The following is a 27,068-nucleotide window of genomic DNA, read 5'->3' on the forward strand; positions in this document are numbered from 1 at the left end:
CCAATCATCGTGCTTGTTGGCTACATTAAGGCTCCACCTGACTGTTTATTCGCCAGCTGAAGGGTGGTGAGGGACTTTGAGTACAGCAATCGTTAAGTATATTTTTATGGTACCTCCATAAGCAGACCAACTTAAATTCCCTCTTAAGTCCTTAATAATTATATCTGTGCACTTGTAATGCTACCGTGACACTGTAATTTCCTATGAGGTTAATAAAGTATCTATCTAAACCTCAGTTTTCTTATCTATAAGCTTCTGAATCTTTACATACTTTACATGCATCTACAAGTATTACATAAAATTGCATAGGATGCACAGATCAGAAATAGCACTTGCTGCTGTCAAACTCTTCCCATTCTTCCATATCCTCTACTCATCCATACATGTAAGTTCTTGTTAAATACTTCTTCATTTGTTATCTCAACCTCTCCTTTTGAAGACAATTTCCACATTCTCATCAACCTGTTTGTAAACAGGTTTCTTCAAAATTTACTACAATCTTGTTAATCATCTTATGACAAGACTATCTTGGTCTCTAGTTGCCCTATTTTAGATCACATCTCAGTCAGAGAAATAAGACTCAGCTGTTCATCCTTTTTAATAGTTATGTAACATTGTGATTTGGCCTTAAACAAATGCAGCCATTTAATGCACACAACTGTCCTAAAGTTCCCGGGTCCTAGATCCCACACTGTATTACCACTGCTAGGTTTTCAAGCCCGTTCTACTTTTATAGCTCAAAGGTACAGTTTTGTTTTCCTTTATCCTTTTAACACCACTAAACTTAAATAAAAGCTTCATGTAAATCTTAATGTCAAGAGACCAGTCTTTCTCAAAAGTTGTTGCACATGTGGAGTTTGTATTATTTCTCAACTTTCAACCAAAGCATCTATGTATTTATAGATTATTTTTTTGTGAATTAGAAGGTTGATCATTAGCGTCTTCATTAATAATTTTTTAAAATTGAAAAACTGACATTGAATCCAGATGATACTACAGATGATAATCCAGATGTTGGAATCTGGAGCAACAAACAAGATGACAAAGCATCAAGCAAATGACAAGGTGAAGGGTCTCAACCCAAAATATCGGCTGTCTATTTCTCTCCACTGCCTGACCCACTGACTTCCTCCAACATTTTGTTTGCTACTTGAATCCCTTGTGTTACTTGGGGAAAATAATATAGGCAGCAAAATATTTGTCACAATTTGCCCATGCAGAATTTATAGAATGTATTAGAACTGTCTTAGGGGTGAGAATCATACTTCAAAAGGGCAAATGGTTGGGTTTCATCTTGATGTTATCGATGTGCCTAGACCTCAGTGTGCTTCAGATGTGGTCCAGTTTGAGGTTTTGAAATGTGAACACTCTTTTCTTGGATGTCCAGATTTCTAGCACACTGAAAGATGATGAACTGCAGCATTAGTGGCTGCCCTAATAAAGTACTTAGTGTTTGCATTTGATCATGATTTGTAATTGCAGTGATAGAAGCAGTGTTTTCATCAGGTCATAGGTGAATGTCATGTGAGGGGTTGACTTATTTGCCAGTCAAAAGCCGCTTCTGCTGTGTTGGTTGTTGATTGGCCCATTTAAAGGGTGTAACCGCTCTTTCCCTTTGGTTGGCTTGTACGCCATGGCACCTGTTTCAGGTTGTGAGTGCTTGAGGATGGTATAAGGATAACGTGTGAGAGGCTCAGTCTCTTTCCTTTATCTCCAGGGCCCACTTCAGGCTGAAGTCACAACCAGCACTGAAGGACCATGGGGTAAGAGTGTGGAAGATATAGATGCCTCTCTCCCCCCCCCCCCCCCACCCCCACGCTCTCATTTATGTAGTTAAGTGCCTGTTTGTAGTATGCTTCATTTTCCAGTTTTATAACTTGGGGATATTTAATGGAATACCTGTTATTTAAAAGGGGTGCTGAATGGTCAGTATTGTACTTCAATGTAGTTTAGGGTAGTTTGGACAAGCACTTAGCTGGATGCCTAGTTTAGTGTTTCACTGTTCATTTATAAATAAATAGTTAATGTCTTTTTCACTCATGACATCCTCAAATGTCTCCATCTTACAGATACAACCACCCATCCCATTCTACCACTCCATCTTGCTCGATTCAGAATGTATTTCCTTCTACTTTTTTTCTAGCCAAAAATGCTATTTGATTGATCACAGAACTGTAAAACTGCATTCCTAATGTAACTGTTGTCATTGTTCCTATTTGAAGAGTCACTATTGTAATACTTTTCATACAAAAACATTCTCAAACCTTCATCAGCACCTACCTTAATTTCCCCTGAAATTATTATTGCCAGCGTTTTTGGATTTTTGTGTTGATATGCCCTCATAACCCTTGCAAATAGTGCTAAAGCTGTTTACGTTATTTTTTCTGTTGGATTTCAAGCAATTTTTCTAAGTCCCAGTGGCATTGCTGATAAATAGAAACATTGAAAACCTACAGCACAATACAGGCCCTTCAGCCCACAAAGCTGTGCTGAACATGTCCTTACCCTTAGAACTACCTGGGCTTACCCATAGCCCTCTTTTTGGAGCAAGTTGGCAAAAGGTTGTTATAGATGTCACATGAAATGGCATGTTTTTTTTGTTTTCTATTGTTCTTAGAGAATTTCAGAAATAGTAAGCAGTATCACAAATATTTTTACAATATTTAGAACTGTGCATGTGTTCTTTGAACAATATTGTACATTTTGGTTCGCTTATAGTTTTTGAGTACATGTTCCTACATACTGATATTTAAAAAAAAATTAATACTTTTGCAGTTATCAATGCAATTACAAACCATTTCCACTAGCTGGCACTAAGTATATTATGAATCAGAATCAGGATCAGGTTTACTATTACCAGCATATTTGATCAAATTTGTTAAAATAGTGGCAGCAGTACAATGTAATACATGATAATATAGTAAAAAATAAATAAGTGAGTCAATTGTAGTAAGTATATATGTATTAAATAGTTCAATTAACAATAGTGCAAAAACAGAAAAAAAAATTTTAAATGTGAGGTAGTGTTCATGGGTTCAATGCCCATTTACAAATCAGATGACAGAGGGGAAGAAGCTGTTTCTGAATCGCTGAGTATGTGCCTTTAGGCTTCTGTACCTCCTTCCTGATGGTAACAATGAGAAGAGGGCATGCTCCGGGGTCCTTAATAATAGACACTGCCTTTCTGAGGCACCACTCCTTGAAGATGTCTTGGATACTACAATGGCTAGTATCCAAGATGGAGCTGACTAATTTTACAACGTTCTGTAGTTTCTTTCAAACCTGTGTAGTACCCACCCCTACCATACCAAATAGTGATACAGCCTGTCAGAATGCTCTCCACCATACGTCTCTTGAAGTTTTCGAGTGTCTTAGGTGACAAACCAAATCTCCTCGAACTCCTAATGAAATTTAGCCACAGTCTTGCTTTCTTTATAGCTGCATTTATATGTTGGGGCCAGATTAGATCCTCCGAGATCTTGAAACCCAGGAACTTGAAATTGCTCACTCTCTCCACTTCTGAACCCTCTGAGGATTGGTTCATGTTCCCTTGTCTTACCCTTCCTGAAGTCCACAGTCAGCTCTTAAGCCTCACTGAGATTGAGTGTAAAATTGTTGCTGCAAAGCCACTCAGCTAACTGGTATATTTCAGTTCTGTATGCTTTCTCGTCTGCATCTGAGATTCTACCAAGAATGAACCAAAAACCAATGATCAAAGACAGGCATTGATGGAATTCACCACCACCACCCCCAGTGTTCCAGGGCCATTTGAGGAAAGACCTCAAGCAGGGCACAAAGTTCATGGTCAAAGAGAGCAATAGTCCTTTCTAACCCATGTACTTCAGTGAAATGGGTTACCTGCAGAGGGCATTTAAACATTGGAGAGTTACCTTCATTGATTTTTTCATAAAATCCTCCAAATCCAAAGGAAAAATAAAATACACTAACATCAAGATCCTCACTAAAGTATTGAATTTTATGCAGTGAGCTCCAAAGGGTGGGCAGATTAAATTATTTCAGGATATTCTCAAAACCAACTTGGAGGTGGGCAAAAAGGGGGAATTGTCACCATAACTTCATCTAACATTGTCACTGACTTGTTGGAATTCTTGGTTCATGATCACTCAAAATGGAGGAGTATCTTGTGTTTCATTGGTGGCATACAGAAAACTCAATGAAAATTGGGAGGGCACACAACTCTGCAAACTATCCACCTGTCTACCCTGATGAATACATCTGCCATGCCTTTGGTCGAGGACCCACACTGATATCATCAACCACATCAAGTCTACAGAAATGGAGCAGAAGCAGAAAGTATTGTATTGAATGACTGTTGATGATGAATAAGGAAAAAGAAGACAACAATATCCTCTCTCTAATTGGTGAAAAGTACCTGTATTATCTTACAATCAATCCATACTTCCAGATGAAGCTACATGATTGTAATATTTGATGTTCAAAGTGAGGGGAATAGCAAAACGAAGAATAATGACATTTCTCCTGGATATAATTCTATGAAGTGGTGAAGACCACAAAGGTATGGTCAAGGGAAGTGTAGGAATGCTTACAGTTCTGCTTTGAGTTGGTCAACTGGTCCATATTCAGAGACTTTTCAGATCTAAATGTATATTCCACATTTGTCACTGATTTCATCAAGACCTGTAGATGAGTGTGTACCTTTGAGTACACACTAGACATACCCAGACCAGAAACTGTTAATGAACTAGGGAATTTGCAATCTGCTGAGGGCCAGATCTGTGTTGTTCAAGACTGGTGATACAGAACTCTACAAGAAGTGCAAGCATAACCTACAAAGAGTAAAAAAAAGCAATAGCAAGTGAAGCTAGAAATACAATTAGAGATGTATGCTGTTACTTCCTTTAAGGCAGAGGTTCCCAACCTTTTCTATGCCATTGACCCCAGGCTGGGAACCTCTGCTATAAGGCAAAACCTAATATAAATGACTGTGATACTTCACTCCCTGATGAGCTGAATACTTTTTATGCAAGCTTGAATGGGAGAATAAAATTATACACATGCAAATCATTGCAGCATTTGGAGACCCTGTGATTTATAAAAGAAATAGTATTTTTGTCTTTTTCAAAAACAGCAATGACAGCATAAAAGGAAAAGAGAGGGTATATAAAATAGCAAAATTTAATGGGAAGTTGGAGGATTGGGAAGCTTTTTTAAAAAAACCAACAAAAGGTACCTAAAAACATCATACAGAGAGAGCAAATGAAATATGAAGGTAAGCTAGCCAATAATATGTGGATACAAAAAGTTTTTTCAGATATGTAAAGAGTAAAAGAGAGGTGAGAGTAGAGATCGGACCGCTGGAAAAATTATGTTGAAGAGGTAGTAATGGGAGACAATGAAATGGTGGAGGAACCTAATCAGTATTTTGCATCATTCTCCTTTGTGGAAGATACCTGCATTATACCAGAAATTCGAGAGTGTCAGGAGTAGAAGTGAGTGTGGTTGCTATTACAATGGCGAAGGTGCTTGGGAAGCTGAAATGTCTGAAGGTAATTAAGTCATCTGGACCAGGTGGGCTACACCCCAGGGTTCTGACAGAGGTAGTTGAAGAGATTTTGGAGGGATTAGTAGTGATCTTTCAAGAATGACTAAATTCTGGAATTGTTCCAGAGGACTGGAAAATTGCAAATGCCACTCCATTCTTTAAGAAAGGGAGGGAAGCAAGGAAAATTATAGGGCAGTTAGTCTGACTTCAGTGGTTGGGAAGGTTTTGTAGTCCATTATTGAAGATGACTTTTTAAGGTGCTTGGAGGCACATGATAAAATCAGCCCAAGTTAGCATGGTTTCCTTAAGAGGAAATCTTGCCTGACAAAACTGTTAGATTTCTTTGAGAAAATGAGCATAGATAAAGAAGAGTCAATGGATGTTGTTTACTTAGATTTCCAGAAGGTGTTGTTACAACATGCCATACACAAAGCTCCTTTACAAAGTGCTCATTGTTTTACAGGAAAGTTACTAGCTTGGATAAGAGCATTGGCTGACTGGCAGGAGGCAAAGAGTGAAAAAGGGGGGCCTTTTCTGTGTGACTGTCAGTGACGGGTGGTGTTCTGCTGGAGTCTGTGTTGAGACTGCTTCTTTTCGCATTACATGGTAATGATTTGGGTGATGGAATTGATGATTTTGTGATCAGGTTTTCAGACGATACAGGGATAGGTGGAGAGGCAGGTAGTGTTGAGTACTCTGAGTTTGCAGAAGGACTGAATGGCTAGACACTGCTCAAACAATATCTATAAATTTGCTGATGACACATCTATTCCTGGCAGAAACTCAGATGGTGACGAGGAGATGTATAGGAGTGACATAGATAATCTGTTTGACTGGTGGCATAGCAACAACCTTGCACCGAATGTTTGTAAGACCAAGGAATTAATTGTGGACTTCAGGAAGAGGATGTCAGGAGAACACATAGCAGTCCTCATCGAGGGGTCATCACTGGAAAGGATGAACAGCTTCAGTTTCTTGGGCTTCAACGTCTCAGTGGATCTATACTGGGCCTAATCTTGATGCAATCATGAAGAAGTCATGCCAGCAGCTATATTTCATAAGGAGCTTGAGAAGATTTGATAAGTCACCAAAGATGAGCAAATTTCTACAGGTGTACCATAGAGAACATTCTAACACCATCTGGTATGGAGATTCCGGTGCACAGGATCAAAAGAGGTTGCAGAGGGTTGTAGGCTCGGCCGACTCCATCATGAGAAGTAGCCTTCCACCATCGAGGACATCTCCAAAAGGTGCTGCCTCAAGAAGGCGTAAGGACTTGCACCATGCAGAGAACATGCCCTCTTCTCATTACTACATCAGGAAGGAAGTACAGAAGCCTGAAGGTGTTCACTGAATACTCTGGGAACAACTTCTTCCCTTCCACCTTCAGCTTTCTGAATGGTGCATGAATACTATCTCTCAATTTTGCTCTCTTTTTCCACTATTTATTTATCTATTATAATCATTATAATGTGTAGTCATTTTTATGTATAACATTGTACTGCTACCACAAAGCAACAAATTTCAAAACGTATGCCACCAATAGTAAACCTGATTTTGATTCTGATCTCTTCCCTTTATAACTATTTATCCAAAGTTTGGGTTTAAGCTAAAACTTTATATTTAGTATTTGCCATAAATGAAAATACTGTTAACTAAAAGCAATTTGTGTAGCTTAACCATTGTGATCATATGTAGCTTTACTGGATGTAACTGCCACCTGAAATAAAGAAAATGTTGGAAGTACTCAGGTGGTCAAATAGCATTTATGGAGAAGGTAGCAGAGTTAATGTTGAAAAATAATGACATTTCTTCAGAACACATATGTTTGATCAGTCAGTGGAATTTAGGAGAGAATCTGGTCTTTATTGCATCTTTGACTGTACCTACTGTACATTCTGAATCATTTAGACATTTGTTGCCAGTTGGGAGTCTGCTAAAGAGCTATGAATAAATACCATACAGCGATCCTGTTTTGTTTTAAGTATTGGCTTAGAAGAAACCTTGTCTTCCAACAATAACACTAGATGGTATGACAAGTACTTGTAACTCTGTTCTTGAAAGGCATAAAATTGTTCCCAAATTGGAATGGGGCAGGAGTACTGAAGATTTTGTGGAAATAATGAGACTTTAGCAATAAAGAGGACATTGAATGAGAATGTTCACAAAAAAAGTAATAAATACTTCTGGCTTAATAGTTGCCCTGACTTGGGCTTGCAAACATCCCCAGAAGTACCTGAATCACTACCAACTCTTCAAAATGAATGGCGTGTGACAACATCAGTGGTTTCTAAGTATTTATTAATTATTATTTACTTCGAGATACAGCATGGTAACAGGTCCTTTTGGCCCAACAAGTCTGCACCACCCAATTACACTCATGTGACCAATTAACTACTAACCCATGCATCTTTGGAATGTGGGAGGAAACCCACACATCATGGGGAGAACATACAAACTCCTCGATGGTGGCAGAATTGAACCTACTGTAGTATGCTATAGTGCTGCCCAATTGTTAGTTTAAACATGAGCAATTATGTCTATTATTCAGAAGTCTAGGAACTAGTGGTATTAGACACTATCTTAAAATATTTCAGTTGACAGAGTTTAAGTCTTCTTGATTAATAATTTTGGATATACCACAAACTCAGGCTGAAACTTGATATTATGAAACCAATAAGCTAAGACATGATTGTGGGATCTGGAGCTACTTTGTGACCTTGCAAGAATTGATGATTGAGAGAATGGAGGATCTGGAACTCAATTCTCTATTGAAAGATATGCCAGTGTTGTAAACTGATTCAGTTTATGTATCAAGGCAGGGTAAAACAATCAATCGCAAAGGAAGTGCAATTTGTGATGACTCTGTAGGAAAAATCTCTGAGCTGAGATTTGATGGTCCTTCATTGTTCTTACTTTAAATATTGTTAGTAATCCAGTCTGCATGCTTGGTGTCACCAAGGCACCATTGCTTATTATCAGGATTACTTCTTGAAGTATGGGATCTCACTGCTGAATCTGACTTCTGCTGTCAAGCAGGCACTTGCTATGTTGCTGGTTCTGTTTCAAGTTCCTTACCATATTGTCTTGGAAATATATCAATGTCTGTTCATTGTTGCTCTGTGCAAGTCCCAGAAGTCTCTGCCCAGTTATCTTGGAGTACCTCTTCAATGGAAGGTCTGCAGTGGTTTAAAAGTCAGCTGACTTCCAGCATTCAACACCATAATTCCCTCCAGGCTCGACAAGAAGTTCAGAGACCTTGCCCTTCACCCTGCCTTGTTTAGTTGGATCCTGGGCTTCCTTTCAAATCGCCAGCAGGTGGTAATCCCACACCTATGCCCCTCTGACCCTCAACACAGGTTCTCCCCAGGGCTGTTTCCTAAGCCATCTCCTTCACTCTCTGTATACCCATGACTGTGTCACTACCCATAGTTCCAATCTGCTAATTAAATTTGCTGACGACACTAGACTAATTGGTCTAATCTCAATTAATAATGTAGCAGCCTACAGGGAAGAAGTCATCACCCTGACACAGTGGTGTCAAGAAAACAACCTCTCCCTGCTACCATCTGGGAAATTATACTACAGCATAAAAGCCAGGACCAGCAGGCTCCGGGACAGCTTCTTCCACCAGGCCATCAGACTGATTAATTCATGCTGACACAACTGTATTTCTATGTTATATTGTAAACACTATTTATTATAAATTACTATAATTGCATACTGCACATTTAAACCAAGATGTAATGTAAAGATTTTTACTCGTGTATGAGGGATGTAAGTAATAACTTCAATTCTTCAGAAAAATTAGGAATAGTCAATAACTGCTGGATGATAGAAGCTGCTCACATTCTGTAAATTACCGTAGATGTCGGATTATAAGCCGCTACTTTTTTCCCACATTTTGAACAGCTTTGAACACTGCGGCCTTTACTACGGTGCGGCTAATGCATGATTTTTTTCATGCCGCCAAAAACATTTTGCCTCGTAACAGTAGACCAATAAAATTGATGAGTAGTTCACAGAGGTCCAATGAAATTGTACGATAAATCAAGCGCACTTTCACAATTAAATTATTGTAAATCAGTCATTTGTACTCACCCTCATCAACATGGAAAACACTCAAAGAAAAGCATTGTGCTGCCTTTATGGCAGTTATTTAGTTTATAATATTTTCGCTTAGTAATTCATTTTCTAGTTAAAGTTAGAAGTGTTTTAACTATATTTGTTTTCTGTACTACATCGCGGGATGCTATGACGTCACACCCAGTTTCGCCGCGTCTTGTGGGAAATATACCGGTTTGCGATAAACGGGAAGGCGGGGGCGAGCGCATTACGCGAGCGGCATTAGATCTGAGCGAACGCTGCTTTTAAGTTAAAGGCGATCAATAACTTTTCCTGGTAGGCTGCAGTATATATATTTTTTACCAGTCGTTAGGAGATATTGGAATGTTGTTCAGTAAAAAAGTATACGCAACGTATATTTAAAAGTAGCCGCGTTACAGGCACGGTTCGAAAAAAAGCATTTGCAATATGTATTTGTTTATGTTACCATATGGATTTAATTAAAAGTTAAAAAATCCTCACGTGTAATATCTTTCTGTGTAAATATCTCATATTACAACGTGGGACACCTGCGGCCGAAAATCCGGTGCGGCCTAAAATCCGGTGCAGCCTGTACAAGTACAAAATTGATTTTCTTTCTAAAATTAGAGCCAGCGGCTTTTAATCAGGTGCGCTCTGTAGTGCGAAATCTACGGTAATGTGTTTTATTTGTGCACAGCCATACCAAAATATTTGAATCTTCAATCAGAATGATTGGAATTTCACATACTTTTTTTTGTTTATCAATTGGCTGTGAACTCACTTTCTGTAGGAATACCCCTAGGTTTATCTAAGTCTGAGAATATCCCTATGTAAAGTATGTTCTGTAGATTGGTGCAGATTGCTGGCGATCAGTATGCAGGATTACTGTTCCTTGTATGTTTGGTTGTTTAAACAAGTTCCCATATTTGGAAAAGAAGAAAATAATTTGAATAAGATTTTATTTAAGTTGTATTTTTTTTGTATTATACCCTAATCAATCAGTTATTTTTATTTTAGGTTCTCTTGTCCCATTCCAATTTTACCATTGAGGAAGACGCAGCTCATCTCTATGGAATTTAGGCAAGATCGGTCACCATAGAAAATTTGGGTAAGTTATCAAACATGGTAGTCTTCCTATAAGTATGAAAGATTAATGGATGTACAAGAGTTCAGATATTCATGTTCTTAAAAAATTGAAGAGGAGGCATTGATGCATTTCACAACATGGTAAGTCTTCATTTGACAAAAATAAAAAAATCAATTCATTATCTTGATAGCTGCTGAAATATCAATTTTTGCAGTGTTGAGTGACTGGACACTTGAGTATAAGTAAAACTGAAAGAATTTGCACAATTGACAATTGCTATCCTTATAGTCATATTGCTTACTTAAATTTTTTAGCTTTGTGATTAAAATGCTTCTGGTATAATTTACAATGTATAGGTGGGTGAATTAATTCATGTAATATATACAAGATGGTTTTCCAAAACAGTAGTTTGTGGAACCAACTACGTAACAGGCAATTTTAGATCTGGTGTTGTGCGATGAAAATTATAAACATCCTTAACCTTGGGGAAGAGTGATCATAAGCTGATTAAATTTAAATAACAATTCAGAGTGCTTTAAGAAAGTGACTGAAGGATCTTGTATATAGATTTACAAAGAACTACAGAAGTATAAAACTAGGGTAGAGTTGGAAATTAATGTTGAAGTTTGACAGTAAACAAGTAATGACTAATTTTTAAAGAAAATTAAAGAATTAATACACATGGATATCTATTTAAGGCTCTAAACCCATTAGGAAAAGAGATCCAACGATGGCTAGCAATACGATGAAGATTATGTTTGATCAAAGAAAAATGTCTGCAATACTTAAAAATTATTTAATCCTGAGGAGTAAATAATTTTAAACTTAAAAGGAGGATCAATAAATTGATAAGGAAATCAAAAGCAGAACACGAGTAATCTGACAAGAAGTGTGAAAACAAAATGCAGTAACTTCTGTAGTTGTCAAAAGGGAAAACAATAACACAGTTGTGTGGGTTCTTAATGGCTAGTGTTTGAGAAAATTATACTATGGGAATTAGGGGAAATGTTTGAGAGATCAAAATTACTTCAGATTCAAAGAATTATACAGTACCAAAAAAGGGCATCTGACCCAATTTATTCATATGAACCAAGGTATTTATCTAAGCTAATCCTATTATGAAAGGGATAATAACGTTTGACAAATGCCTGTATTTGTTTAAGGTGTAGGTAGCAGGTCAGTGATGAGGGATTTTCAGGCTTTTGATGTGGTACTCTGATCAGGGCATTAGATAAAATTGTAGCAGAAAGGAGAGCAAGATTTACAGACCTTTGCTGTCAGATGATTTAATTGGGAATGGTAATGAACAGAAAAAATTCACTAAGGGTTGGGAGAATGCATCTTTTGGGGTGCCGCAGTGATTGGTCCATTTGTCCCATTTTTTACACTTCATGCTAGTGATTTGGATTAAGGAACTAAGTATAATATAATCCAGATTTGCTGATATGATGATTTGTCTTGAAGAAATAGAGGGTCTTTAAGGGTATATATACTGGCTAACTGAATAGGTGAGGGAGTGGTAAATGAAATATAATGTGAAAAATCGTTATTCTAGAAAAAAATGAAAAAGTAGTGTTTCTTTGAAACGGTATTAAATGAGACTAAAAGGTATTGATGTGCAGAGGCACATGAATCATCTCAGTTAACACCTAGGTTTAGCAAGCAGTTTGGAAGGCAATTGGTAGCCGGGGCTGATTTTGTAAAAGTGAAGATTTGTATAGAATCATGGTGAGGTTGCACAGGTTTGGCCTCTCTTTCTAAGGGAGGATATACTTCTGTTTTGAGTAGCACGATAAAAGTTTAGCAGGCTGATTCCAGGGATTGGAAGGATTTGTTATATGCTGAGATGATATTTTCTAGATTTTAGAAAAATGAGATATGATAGTAATTAAAGGAAACAAATCAATAAGTTGACACAGAGGAGATCTCCCTTGCAGGGCTATCTACTATGAGGGGTCACTCTCTCAAAAGAAAGGGTTGATCATTCAGGACTGATAATGCTTCTAGCCAGGAGTAGAGAAATTCTCTTTCCAAGCAGGTTGCGGATGCATTTATTGAGACTTTCTGACCTGGATCAATGATTTCTTAACTGTGATGGGATATCAGGTTACTGTAGGTATATCAACTGTGATCTTACTCAATGGTGAAGTTGTCTTGATGAGGCACAGTATGCCTGCTTCCACTTGTGCTCCTATGCTGAAAGAACACATGGCTGAGATTGGCATTTTTATACTTCAGTAACATGGTGTAAAATCCCCTGTTAAGTATGTAATTTTAATACACTCAAAGTTTTTGAAAAGAATTAGAATGTAGATTTCTGAAAATTGCTTTTTTTGCTGATGTCATGGGGACATTGCTGACCATAATAACTGAAGGAGGGCTATTTTAATGCAAACTGAAGCTGTCTATTGCAGTTTGTATAGAGTACTTTCTTCAGCTTGAGATTTGACAAAGTGCAGTGGATATATACCTACAAAAGGCCATATGTAACATCTGTTTACTATAATCAAGTCTTTGTTGAACAGCTTTGTTTAAGACTGCAATCTATTCTATGTAGGATTATCATCTAACTGTGTCTTCTGCTACACGTTTCAGGACTTCAGAGCACTGTCACCTGATTGCCTTTGAAGTTAATTGGTCAAGTAAAATATATAAAGCATTAGAAATACATATGTTAATCAAATCTGGATTCTGTTCTATCTGTGAAAACATATGCTTACATGAACTATATGGTGTGTATTGTATTTGCTGCGATAAATAATGCAGCAGCTGTACTTTGAGGGATCAGGATAACAGTTAAAAGTATGTCCTTTCATAATTAGTGGCAAAATATTATGTTTAAAAAATAACTGCCAGATATTTCACAGATTAAATGTAATTATATGAACGAGGAAGAACAAACATGTTGTTGGTCTGAGCTCTGTGTTCTTAAAAGAATAATCAAACATATCTGAAGACATGTTTTGTGCTTGTCATACCTTGCACATTTACATTTTGTGGAGTTGTTCAGAAGTAACAGCAATTTGCAATTATGGCTAAGACAAAATAACTAATAGAAATCCTGCAATCTGAATTTAATTATTACTTTAGTTTTATGGCATTGTCCATGTTTGATTGCCTAAACTTTTGCCCCATACATTTTGAGGGTGGGAGAGTTCATTTGTGTGTATGTGAGCGCAACTTTGAATAGAATGAATCTCTTGCATCGATTTTTCCAGAATGATGTGCAGGAAAGATGATACTTTATTGAACCAAGTTATTGCAGATGTATCCTCATCAGTTGTAACTCAAACTATAATGGAAAAAAGCAATCCTCCTTAACTTATAGAAATCTGTGCCTAGGCTTTCTCTTGCCTTCTACATGATTTATAGTGTATTGAGTTGAATTTGGCAGCTGAAGTATTTATCAAAATAATATCTGCAATTCAAAGGTTTTCTGGATATTCAAATGAGAGAGCATTTTTTTTGCCTCTATTTCAATCATTTTCTTCAAAATGTGGATGAGGGGAAAAGTAATACGAATTCAGTGAAAAGAAAACTTGATTAGAGTTTTATTTCAACACATAAAAACCCAATATTGTTTGAGAATGTAAAGAGAAAAGTTAGTAGTATTGGAATCATCCAAACTACTATCAATCTTTTATTCAGATATTTATGTTTCAAGCAGCTTCCCATCCTAAAAAATAATGCCTCAAAATAGCTTCTCACTTTTAATCAGGCTGCAGTAATATTGTTGAACTTTCTATTTGTACTAATTAGGTTTGTTCAAATGCTAAATTGGTAGATGTTCTTAATCACCTTTTGCGATTTTAGTTGGCAGTTGATATTGTGCATCTTTGTAATTTAATATAGAAATAAAGCGGTCTATTTTTAATATGACAGTATTTCTCTGGCACAAGTAGGATAAATGAAGTTAGATCAGTTCAGAGAAAAATGTAAGACCCCACAAGAAAAGAGAGAGGGGTATAATGATTAATGATAACATTTATCATTGAATTTTCAAATAGATCCCTTAGTTCAGCTATTTGTGTTTATAAAGCTGTCAATGGTCTGGGACTGCGGTACATCATGGAATCACTTTAGTTTTATAATCCTGCTCAAGCTCACAGGTCTTCTTCTGTTGGTTTCTTAAATTTAAACAGTCTCCCTCAAAACATTATTGGCAGGTCAGCTTTTTTGAACAGCATTCCTAAACTAGAATTCAATACCTAAAACTACAGGAGATGCTGACTCAAGTGGACTCTTTTAAACACCAGCTCAAAATCTGTTTTTTTTTAACCTGACTGTTATCTAGCGCCTTTTTTTTCTTTTATGTTCACATTTGTACCCTATATCATTGTAAAACACTTTGAACTACGGCATTTGTTTGAAAAGTGCTTTATTAGTAAGTTGTTATAAATGTCCATGACAGGAACATGGAAAATATGCACCACTTCCTGATTTTGGGAGCTACTTCTCAGGAAAAGTGAATTTTGATGAAGAAAGTCATAATAGTCTTCAGTGCACCATCTGAGGAAAAGAAGAATACCTCAACCAAAGATTGCAAAGATTGTGAGTAGCATTGATTCCTATTCTGTACTATATACTCAGAATTGAACTACTTTTGCAGCATGTTGTGGCAATGGAGAGATACTACCAACGCTGCTTTCGCAACAGCATTTGAATCTACTCCCTCCTGCTTCTTTTACTATACCCCATTTTGGTTACCCTCCCACCCCTTATCCTCCTCACCTACCCATCACCTCACTCTTCCATGGTTTACTGTCTTCCCATTAGATTTCTTTTTCTTCAGCTCTTTACTTCTTCCACCTATCTCCTCTCTGCTTCTTACCTCATCCCCTCCCCCATCCACTTAACTTGCACTTCACCTGGTTTCATCTATTTGCAGTTAACTTGTACTCTTTCTCCTCCACCCCACTTTCTTATTCTGGTTTCTGTCCCATTCTTTTCCAGTCCTGATGAAGGATTCCTGTCTGAAACGTCGACTGTTTGTCCCCTCCACGCATGCTGCTTGACTTGCAGAGTTCCTCCAGCATTTTGTGAGTGTCACTCTGGATCTACTGTTGGGATAAACAATGTTAATGCACTATCCCAAACTAATCCTTAATGACACTCAGTCAGCTCAATTGAGTTGGCATTGAGAGACTTGAGCTCACAAAACACTCATGCAAGAGTGACAGTGAGACCACCACCTCCCAAATGGCCACTGCTTGACAATCTCCTGGCCAATTCTGTAGCAGAGTCTGGTTGATCAGATTACTGAACAAATATTGAAATCATTGGAAGCAAGAACTCCTTGACACTGAAGGATGACTTTATGAAGCCCAATTTCTATTTACTTGACCAATAGTATACATCTTTATATAATCCATCTATATGCAACATTCTTTTAATAGCTTATTGCAGGCTGTCCTCAATTGAAACATACATCACTAATTAATTAATTTTGTTTACTGAATTAACTTAAGCAGAATTGAATTTTAGTAGAATATAACATTCAAACACTATTGCAATTTAGAATATACAAGTAAGAATCACTTTCTATTCCAGGAGTTGTTAAAGATTTTCAGTATTTTTGGAAAAGGAACTACTTTACTTTGTCTAAAATGGATGAGTAAAAAATAATTAGATATGATTGTATTCAATCAGGCTGATGGCAGGCAAGTGTGGCAAAACCAGAATACCAACATCTCTAAGCTGAAATCGAGGGTGATCTCTAGCAATAGCCCAATTCTACAGGAGAGGTAAATTTGAGAAGGCAAACATAATTCCAACGAAGTTCATTCCACCCATCCTCTTGTGCAACAACCCCCCCCCGCCAACTGCCTCTGTTCCTCTCTTCTCGGGAGGAGGTACAGGGGTCTGAAGATCCATATGCAATGCTTTAGGAACAGCTTTCATCAGATTTCTGAATGGTCCATGGGCCTATAAGCACCTGAATACCACCTCACTATTCATCTTTTGCATGAATTATTCATTTCTGTAATTTATAGTTTTTATATCTTGCACCATAATGCTGCCACAAAACAACAAATTTCATAATATACATCAGTGATAAGAAAGCTGATTCTGATTCTGAATTGCTGCTTTTCCACAAGTAGAGGATTGCTCTTAATTTATGTTGAAATCATTGTAAGTATTATTACTAGTAGTCGCATTAGACTAGTTTATCTTTGCTCCATAAATTACATCAATGAGCGCCCTCTGGAAGGAATCTTCGTATGTTCTGCCCATGGAATGTTTGGTTCTCCAGTTGCTCAGGTTTCTTGAAGGGCCTGTTCCATACTGTGTCTCTAAATAAATAAAAACAAAGTAAGTGTTTGAGTAACAATTAGTAAGTTATGAACTGATTGATTCTAGATGTGATTTTAATGTGAGCTTAAGTATGTAAGGATGAATTGGCTTCTCTGTGGCAGAAGGTGTTCTGCATTTTCACATAAGGCTTTGCTTTAAAGTCTGGTTACAAAATTGACTTTTGCATTGAATGTGGCTCAGCTGTTTTAAGTGTTGAAACTTTGGATGAAAAAGTAAATGATTTGTCCTGTAAATCTAGATGTATTTTGTTTACATGGCATTTAAAGTGGTGCACATTATCTTTGGAAAACAGAGATGTTGGAAATAGGAGGTTGCACCCACTCTGAATGAATTTGAGTGAAGGAGTTTTGCAAGTTGATAAAAAGAAGCCAAGTTTGTGTTACTTTTTGTATTACAAGTTTGTGAGACCTCCGTTGATACCTCTGCCTCTGCCCCCCCCCCCCCCCCCTTAACCCATCCCTATCTATAATTTTAGTCTGGTTCTTTCTCTCTTCCCCCCCTCACTATAATCTCCCCCCAGCCCTACCTTTCTTTCTCTTTTATTTCCCATAATTCTCCACCTTCCCCCTAGCCCATTTCCCTCCAGCCTATTACTTCCCAGCTCTCTACTTCATCCCTCCCCCCACTTCTTATCCCCCCTCAACCATCCCATGTTACTTCACTCCTGCTGAAAGGTTTTGGCCCGAAACGTCGTCACTACCTCCTCCCATAGATACTGTCTGGCCTGCTGAGTTCTGCCAGCATTTTGTGTTTTTATTTATTTCCAGCATCTGCAGATTCACTCGTGTTGCCTTTGTGTTACTTTACTGATCCCAGAATAACCGATTTTTATAAAGGAATTAGATAAATTTTCAATTCTATTATCTTAAGTCTATAAACCAATATGTTTACGCTAACTTATTCCTTCAAGCTTCTTGTTGATTAGTGAACTATGTCCTCTTATCAGTTTTTAGGCAGGGCATGTATGTCAAAAACTGTTTGATTATCGCTGCATGTTGACCTACAGCTTTTGAGCCCCACCCAATTTCCCCATGACATCATTGTGAAATCCAATGCAAATAATTCACCTTTGTGTACTGAAGAAGCTGGAATGAGCATTCAGTGTGAGAGTACGGCAGTTAAGCTGCTGCCTTAATTTTATGATGGATTTTTTGAAACGAGTGGTTCCTGCCATTGCATCTGGGGAGATGATTTTGGATGTTGAGCCTACTGATCGTGATAGTGTTCCCAGGCTTTTGAAAATGAGGCGTTTGAGTCTGCTTTCTGTAGGACAAACAGTAGAAGAAATGAATTCCACAGTTCAGCTACATGAACCAGAGCTAACAAAAGGTGCAGTTCACTGTAATACATATAAAGAAATTTGTACAATGTACGACAGAATGTTAAGGTTTAAGGTAATCGCATTTGTATCTTGCGGTCCACTTAGAAATCTTGTACTGATCTTTTTCAAATGAACTTGTTTTATAACAACCTTTCTGAAAGGGAAAATAAAAGGTAGATCTAGATAAATCTTAATTTTGTGACAAAGAAGTACTGTTCACACCCTGATCAATTGGTTGATTTTCTTTAGAAATGGTTAAGAGCTTTGGTCAAACATTTAGAAAAGGAATGGAGAAACTCAGTTAAATTACATTTTTGTATTTTGTGTGTGAAGTTAGGTGAACATATGTATTATAAGAGTTAAGACATTTTAAACTTGTTTAAAAACTTGTGTTACCTAAGCTAATGATCTGTATTAATTTCTTTCTTTCAAATAGCAATGGGAAGGAATGTTTGTTTTTCCATTAATACCTTATGTTAATGATTCTTAACAGGCATTAACCAGGATGTGTTTTAAATATAAACTCAAACATTTTACCTGTCTTCCTTAACTTTTATCTAGTAATAGGCCTCTTGAACTTCTGCAAATAATTAGTTATTTTCCTTGAAGAATAAAAAAAATTGGGAAAACGTATTTCTGTTGATCATCAGTATTACTGGATTAATGGTTATAAAGTATCTTCAGATATTTTTCTTGTTTCATTTCTCAAAAATAGTTTCAAATTTGTCTTGGTGTTGCCTGAATGATTAAATTCTTACCTGTTGGTGGATTATATTTCCTGTTTAAAACCTTATTTTGAGCCCTTACTGACTGTTCTGATGGATTCTTATGAATCTTGTTTTTCATAAGGAGCAAATGTATAGATCTTTCTTTAGACTAAATCCACGTTTATTTGTTGAGCTATTTTGGCATTAGGAATATTTAAATTTTGTTCAGAGCTCCTCGCTTTAGATCAGACTGGAACAGCAGACCGGAGAGGTACTAGAAGTAACCATCTGTGTGGCAGTATACACTTGAATTCAACTCAAGGAGATTGTTGGCATTTTGCAAGTGACAAAAACACAGATTTGGCTAAGGGAATTCAGTGTAGCGCCACCACATTCTAACAACATTTATATCATTTTTCTGCATAATAATTATTTTCTCCCTCAGTCTTCAAGATTGAAAGTAGCTTTTTTTCCTGTTTTGTTCCTTTTATAATGATCTAGGAAATTCTTTGAATAGAGTTACTGAGCACATGATTCAATTTACTTTTGCCAAACTTAATTTATTGTTGGATGACATTACCTTGAGTATAATGTAGAAAACAAATGTGCTTGATGTCAGTGAGAGATCCTTGGAGTATTTCAGGCATAAGAGTTTCAGAGTGGATGAAAATCAGAGGTTCCCAACCTTTTTTATGTCATGGACCCCTACCATTAACTGAGGGGTCTATGGACCCCCAATTGGGACTCCTGCTCCAGATAAAGAATCGTTTTAAATGTGCATCGAACCAGGGTTGAATAGTTCTACAATGTGAATGTCAGAGGAGCATGTTAAAATAAATAGGTTTAAAAAAAAGTGAGTGACAATATAGTTTCTCCTCTACTATGCAATATGATTTGTAACAGTGTTGAGAATTCAAACTGGGTAGGTGGGGCAGAATATTTGGAAGGATTTAAAAAGCAGCAGTACATTCAAGATCCTAAAAGGGGAAAGAAAGGTTAAAGATCAGATGATAATTTTTTTTTATAAACAATCAGGCAGGTGAAGGTTGTTCTGTTTTTTTTTTGAAGAGTGGAGTGATGACTATAGATTTGGAAAAGAAGGGGATAGTACAAGGGCAAACTGAAGATGTTCTCCAGATTGCAGAGGCTGGATAGTCAGTAGTTTAGGGTAATAGGTGGTGAATTGCATGGACTATACATATTTAACCTCATGGATAGCCATATAATTGAAACCTTTCAAATGTTGAAAGGCCTAGACAGAGTAGATGTGGAAAGGATGTTTTCTATGGTGGGGGAGTCTAGGACAAGAATGCACAACCTCTGGATAATGGGGTGTCTATTTAAAATGGAGAAATTTCTTTAGCCAGAGGGGAGTGAATTTGTGGATTTATTACCACAGGCAGCTGTGGAGGCCTGGTCGTTTGGTGTATTTAAGGCAGACTTGATAGGTTCTTGATTGAACATGGCATCATAGGTTGTAGTGAGAAGGCAGGGAGTGGGGCTGAGGAGGGGAAAAAAGATCAGCCATGATTGAATGGCAGAGCAGAGACGATGGGCCAAACGGCCTAATTCTGCTCCTATGTCTTATGGTCTTATTTCTTCATTAATCTGCTTGTTTGAAGTATATATATGTCACCATATACAAACCTGAGATTCATTTTCTTGCAGGCATACTCAATAAATCCATTGAAAAATAACCAGAACAGAATCATTGAAAGACTGCACCAACCTGGGCTTTCAACCAGTGTGCAAAAGATAACAAAATGCAAATACAAAAAGAAATAGTAAATAAAAATAAATAAGCAATAAATATAAAGAAGATGAGATAAAGAGTCCTTGAAAGTGAGTCCATTGGTTGTGGGAACATTTCAATGATGAGGCAAGTGAAGTTGAGTTTAGCCTTATGGTTGAGGGCTAGTAACTGTTCCTGAACTTGGAGGTGTGAGTTGTGAGGCTCCCGTACAATTTTCCTGAAGGCAGAAGCGTGAAGAGATCATGTCCTGAGTTTGTGGGGTGGGGAGGGGGTTATCCCATGCCAGCATTCCTTGTGAATGTGCTTGGTGGTGGGGAGGGGTTTGCTCTTAATGGTCTGGACTATTTCCACTACTTTTTGTAGGATTTTCCGTTCAAGGGCATTTGTGTTTCTAAATGAGGCTGTGATGTAGCAGTCAGTATTCTCTCTACTACACATCTATAGAAGTTTGTCAAAATTTTAGATGTCATGCTGAATCTTCACAAACTCTTAACGAAGCAGAGGCTCTGCTGTGCTTCTATGTAATTGCATTTACTTGCTGGATCTTCCGAACAGATCCTCCGAAATAATTCACGGAGGAATTTAAGGTTGCTTATACTGTCCACCTTTGATCCTCCAATGAGTACTGGCTCATGATCCTCTGGTTTCCTCCCTCTGAAGTCAATAATCAGCTCCTTAGTCTTGGTTACATTGAATAAGTGGTTGTTGTTATGGCACCACTCAGACAGATTTTCAATCTCCCTCCTTCCTTTCAACTGAATAATTCAGTGAAATAAGCTTTTAAATTATTATGAGTGTGGTGTACTTCATCTTTGGTTTATATTTATGAAACTTCCTTTGCCTTAACCGTTGCTTCCAATAAGCCAGGTTACCAACTATACCAGTTACCACTTCCACTCTTTCTGATTCACTCAATGAGAAGAAGTGTTTCTATTTGACCTTCAAAAAGTTGGTGTTTGTTCTGGTTAGTTTCGTATTACAATTCTATTGATTTTACATCTGTAGCAGATTATCAAACCAAGAAATAAATAAAAAAAATAACTCGTGCTTGCTAAGAGTTTAAAAGGCATTCAAGAACAACATCAAGTTACAAAACAAAGTTACCAAATAGAATTAATTAAATAACTTCACATAGATATTTTGAGGAGCACAAGAATGACTATTGGAGTACTCCACACAATTTTAATTCCCTTGCCTTAAAGCATAAAGTAGAATTAGATGCAGTCCGAAGATGATTAATACTCGTTTCGCTTCAGAATATTCCTTTCGTTTCGGTAGAACCACGGGGGGGGGGGGGGGGGGGGTTCATCTTGATCGAAGTATATTAACTTCCCGTTCCAGAACACCTTCTTCTTTCCCCAGGCCCTTCGTAGAATCTCCGCCTTGCTCTTGAATCAAAGGAATCTAAGTACTATTGAGTGTGGCTTACTTTCTCTGTCTCCGGAGGGCCTCGGGACAAGTGAACGATGAGCCCTCTCAATTTCAATCTCCATAGTCTGGGGAATCTCCAGTGCTTCCCGCAGCAACTTTTCTGCAAATTCCATCATCGACAACCCCTCCGCTCCTTCGGGAACATTATAAATCCTGATATTTTTCCGCTGAGATCTTCCCTCCTGGTCAAGCAATTTACTTCCCTGTTGATTTAATATTTTTATCATTTTACTTAGTATCTATTCCACATTTTGCACGCAATCTTCCACCTTCTCAATTCGTGTCTCTGTCACCGTTATTTTCTGATTGACATTGGCGAGCTCTGAATTTATATCATTGAGTTGCTGTTTTATATCTTTTTGGACTTCCCTTATCCCGTCCAAATTCCTTGTATTTGCCAATTCGCCTGAACGAGGCACAGCGTCAGCCTTGCCACCACGCGCACGTGTAGGAGAGCTGCGCATTGTACCTTTCTCTTCCATAGGCTCCGCAGTGATGCTTTTTTTTCTCCATTCTTTTTCTCCATTCTTGCCCCCCTTATCAATTCAGATATTTTCGAAAGATCTTGTATTTGATGGATTAATGGGGCAAAATATGCGTTTTTTCCGGAGGAGCTCTTGATTTAAGCTGCCATTCTGGACAATGACATCACCAGAACCCGTCTAATTGTCCTCATTGTTTTTTCTTATTATCTGCATTTTCTCCTTGGGTTTTCATGCTTTGGAGTGATTTCTCTATGCCAAATGTGATATGTAAATGCTGTCTGATGAAGAAACATTATCTATAGACATTGTAATTTCAACTGTGACTCATTTGGTGGTGCTTCTGCCTCTAAGTGATAAAGTTTAGTTCAAGACCCACTTTATAGATGTGAGTACAAATATCCAGGCTGATCCATCCATGTGGTAATGAGAAAGTATGCAGTGTCAAAATTGCCACCTTTCAGATGTACTGTTAAATATTAAAGATTCCAAGATACTTCGAAGAATAGTAGGTTTGTTATGCTCATGAACAGATCAATATCACTAAAAATGTTATCTTGTATTTACTACATTTTGTGGATTTTGATGGCACATATTGGTTAGATATAATTTCTTAGATTGCAATGGGATGTTGCCTTGAGTGTATCTTTCCTTTGTTACAATTAACATTAGGGCTCTAATTATAAAGATAATTACACAGAGATGTTTTAAATCCATGTTTTGATGCAGGATAAAGAAATCCTTTACAAATAACTTAAGTAGCAGAAGATTATCAGAATTTCTTCATTACAGCAATTGATAATATTGGCAGGTGATTTGGTTGCATTTATTATTTAATCTTCATAAGTATTTTCGTTTGTCTTGTATATCCAGTCCCTTGTTTCAAGTGCAGTTATAAGGCATATGGTTGCAGAATACTGGATTTTTCTTCTGGCACTTTACAAACTAGCTGAGCCTTTGAAGGCAATCCACCACTAGTATTAATTCGAATTTTCTCTCAAATGTTTCGAACGTACATTTAATGTCAGAGAAATGTTTACAGTATACATCCGGAAGTGCTATATCTTCGCAACCGTCCACAAAAACAGAGGAGTACCTCTGAAGAATGAATGACAGTTAAATGTTGGAACCCTAAAGTCCCACCCAACACCCCTCCTGTGTGTAAGCGGCAGCAAGCAACAATCCCCCCCTCCTCCCCACCGGCAAAAGAAAACATTGGCACCCAATACCGAGCACTCAAGCGTGAGCAAAGCAACAGCAAAGACACAGACTTTCAGTACTCCAAAGACTTCGCATTTCACCCAGTATTCCACATACCAGTCTGTCTCCCTCGCCCTCCCCCTCCCTAATAAGGGAGAAAGAGGTGTCTCCGTTTCACAGCAAAAGGGGAGACATAACAAACAGCTCACTGATTTACGATGTTAAAAGTCCATTGCATCGCTCTTTCTGAGCTCTGTGCCCAAAGATCTCAGGTCTCTGGGCACAAAGCCAACGATCTTCCAGCTCCTCCGACATACCGGTCTGTCGGGACACAGACCTTAGACCTCCGAGATCCTAGGCCTCTGAAGGCAAGCCAAACTCTTAGGCTGTGCCCTTGGTATGTTGAGTAACGGCCCATCGTGAAACCCTGTGAGTGGGTCCCATTCCTGCAAAGAAACGTAGTCAGCATGTAACTCCAGGTCAGGGTCTGAGAAAGAACCCTGAAAGGGAAAAATATAGACATTAAAGATGGAAATATTGCTGTTTCCGGAGGTGCAAGCAAAGGGGTTGCCGTTTAGCACCATCTTGCTCATTTTTTTCCTTCCTCTTCAGTAATTATATGCTCCTTTATAACTTTTTTTATTGTTAGCCCTTCTTGCTTGAACGTTAACATTCTATTTAACATGGTGACTCCAGATATTCTTATGTACTTGTTGATTTATTTAATTTCCATTACTTAAGAGGGTATGGTTTACCAGGCTCTTTCTTTTTGTATGCTGTTGGGGCACATGTCTACTAGAGGGTTCCTCTTTTGCCTGCCAATCTGTTCTATGTTGTCCAATTTTAGTATATGGAACAAATTAATTCTGTATCAACTCCAAAGAAAATATTTATACAAGTTTTAGTGTTTTTGATAAGATAAGAATTAAATTTGCAATATTCCTTTCACATTGTCCAAATAATGTTCTCGGATGTTTTAATAAGGGAGAAATAATTCAGAGAGCACGTTAATGTTTATAAATTTGCACAACTGTTGAATTAAATTTTGATGTTAGCTCTGCTTATCACATGTATAATCCTGTTTCAAAACACTTGGCAAAAGTAAAGTTAAATAGAAGCTGACAACATTGTGTATTTTTTTTTCAGGATAGAAATAGGCCTCTGAGGATAAACCTTTAGTTATGTATTTAACAGACTGATGATAAGTCCTGGAATAGATAGGTTACAGGACAAATAAAAGATTGGACATGTAAGTTAAAGAATGTCCATCAAATCCCACTATTGCAGTTCCTAATTTTAGATTCAGTTTTTTTTAAAAGAACAACTGCAAGTCATGATATAGTTTTGATGAAGGTGTCCAGGATGGTTTTTGATTTGTTGTAAAATGCCAGTGGGGAAATTAAAACATGCCTTAATGGGTCCAAAGTTTAAAGTAAATTTATTGTCAAAGTACATTGATGAGATTGATTTTCTTGTTTACATTCACAATAAATACAAAGTAAAACAATAGAATAAGTGGAAAAACTGCACATATTGACAGTTTATGTTTACAAAACAACAAACTCTGCAAATACAAACAAAAAGACACAAACAAAATAATAATAATAATAATAAATAAGCAATGAATATTGAACATGAGATGAAGACTCCTTGGAAGTGAGTCTATAAGTTGTGGGTACAGTTAAGTGATGCGGTGAAATAAGTTATCCACTCTGGTTTAAGAGCCTGGACTGTTCCTGAACCTGGTGGTGTAGGTCCTGAGGGCCATGTACCTCCTTCCTGATTACAGCAGCAAGAAGGGATCCTGTCCTGGGTGGTGGGAGTTCCTGATGATGCATGCTGCTCTCCTGTGATGGCACTTCATGCAGATGTGCTCAGTGATGGGGAGGGTTTTAACCCTGATGGACTAGGCTGTATCCACTACTTTTTGTAGGCTTCTCTGTTCAAGGGCATTGGTCTTTTCACAACAGACCGTGATGCATCCAGTCAGTGTACTTTCATCGTGCATCTTTAGAAGTTTATCAAAGTTTTAGATGATGTGCCAGATCCTCACAAACCTCTAGGAAAGTATAGGTGCTGCCGTGCCTTCTCAATAGACAATAGACAGTAGGTGCAGGAGTAGGACATTCGGCCCTTCTAGCCAGCACTGCCATTCACTGTGATCATGGCTGATCATACACAATCAGTACCCCATTCCTGCCCTCTCCCTATATCCCTTGACCCTGCTATCTATAAGAGCTGTAATGGCACGTGCATGCTGGACTCAAAACAGAACTTATAAAATAATAATTTTGAGGAATTTGAAGTTGCTGACCCTCTCCACCTCTGATACTCTGAGGATTGGCTTATGGACTTCCACTTTCCTCCTCCTTTACTCAATATTCACCTCTTTGACTTTCATTGAAAGGTTATTATGTGGCACCATTCAGGTAGATTTTTAATCTCACTCCTGTATGCTGATTCATCATCACCTTTGATTCGGCCAGTGATTGTGGTGTCATCAGCAAACTTAAATATGGTACTGAAGCTGTGCTTAGCCTCACAGTCATAAGTATAGAGTGAGTAGAGCAGGGTGCTAAGCCCACGGTGATGGAGTGAGTGAAGTCATCTACTCTGGTTCAACTTTATTTGCAATCTCTGACTCTCAAACTACCACACTCCCACATATTTAACAGTGCTGAGTTCATTCTCTTAATTGCTCTCCCTCAGATCTCAAAATCTGCCTTTAACTATGCAAGAGTGAATGGTTCCAGCACTACTTTCTCTGTTGCCTGATTCACCAAGTCATTTGTTACTCACATTGCTCATTTGATACAGTTGCCTTAGTGCCACAAGTTGTACAATGGAGTGTACTGCAGGAGGAACCATTACCAGAATGACTCTCCCTGTATCAACCATTGCAATCCTTCGTTACCATATTCAAATTATTTTTATTAATTTATTAATCCTTATCTCTGTTTCTCTCTTTTGTATGTTGCTTTCTCAAACATTTCTCTCATTTTCCACTCTAAGCTCATCTTACAAGAAATCGCCACAGAAACTATTCTTCCCTTTCACCCAGAATAGATTTCACACTTGTGAAGCTTCAATTTCTGTACCTGACAGTCTTTTGCAAATGGTCATTACTTTATCCCTTAATTAAAAATAGACAAGAGTATCTTG

At 37.7% G+C, this 27,068-nt stretch overlaps 1 protein-coding gene across 8 annotated transcripts in view; it reads left to right on the forward strand.

Moving 5' to 3' along the window:
• fryl (furry homolog, like) overlaps window positions 1-27,068 on the forward strand; it is a 333,936-nt gene that overhangs the window by 29,974 nt on the left and 276,894 nt on the right. For 4 of the 8 annotated variants that reach the window (XM_073064687.1, XM_073064688.1, XM_073064694.1 and 1 more), the window contains exon 1: window positions 18,148-18,341. In XM_073064687.1, coding sequence (XP_072920788.1) covers window positions 18,152-18,341 — 190 coding nt within the window. In that variant the 5' untranslated portion in view covers window positions 18,148-18,151. Of the gene's footprint in view, window positions 1-10,627; window positions 10,719-15,108; window positions 15,249-18,146; window positions 18,342-27,068 lie in introns of those variants that run through there. The other 4 variants (XM_073064685.1, XM_073064686.1, XM_073064691.1 and 1 more) reach the window with 3 other exon arrangements.

Source organism: Hemitrygon akajei, chromosome 13 (genome assembly GCF_048418815.1).
Source record: "Hemitrygon akajei chromosome 13, sHemAka1.3, whole genome shotgun sequence".
Classification (NCBI taxonomy): Eukaryota; Metazoa; Chordata; class Chondrichthyes; order Myliobatiformes; family Dasyatidae; genus Hemitrygon; species Hemitrygon akajei.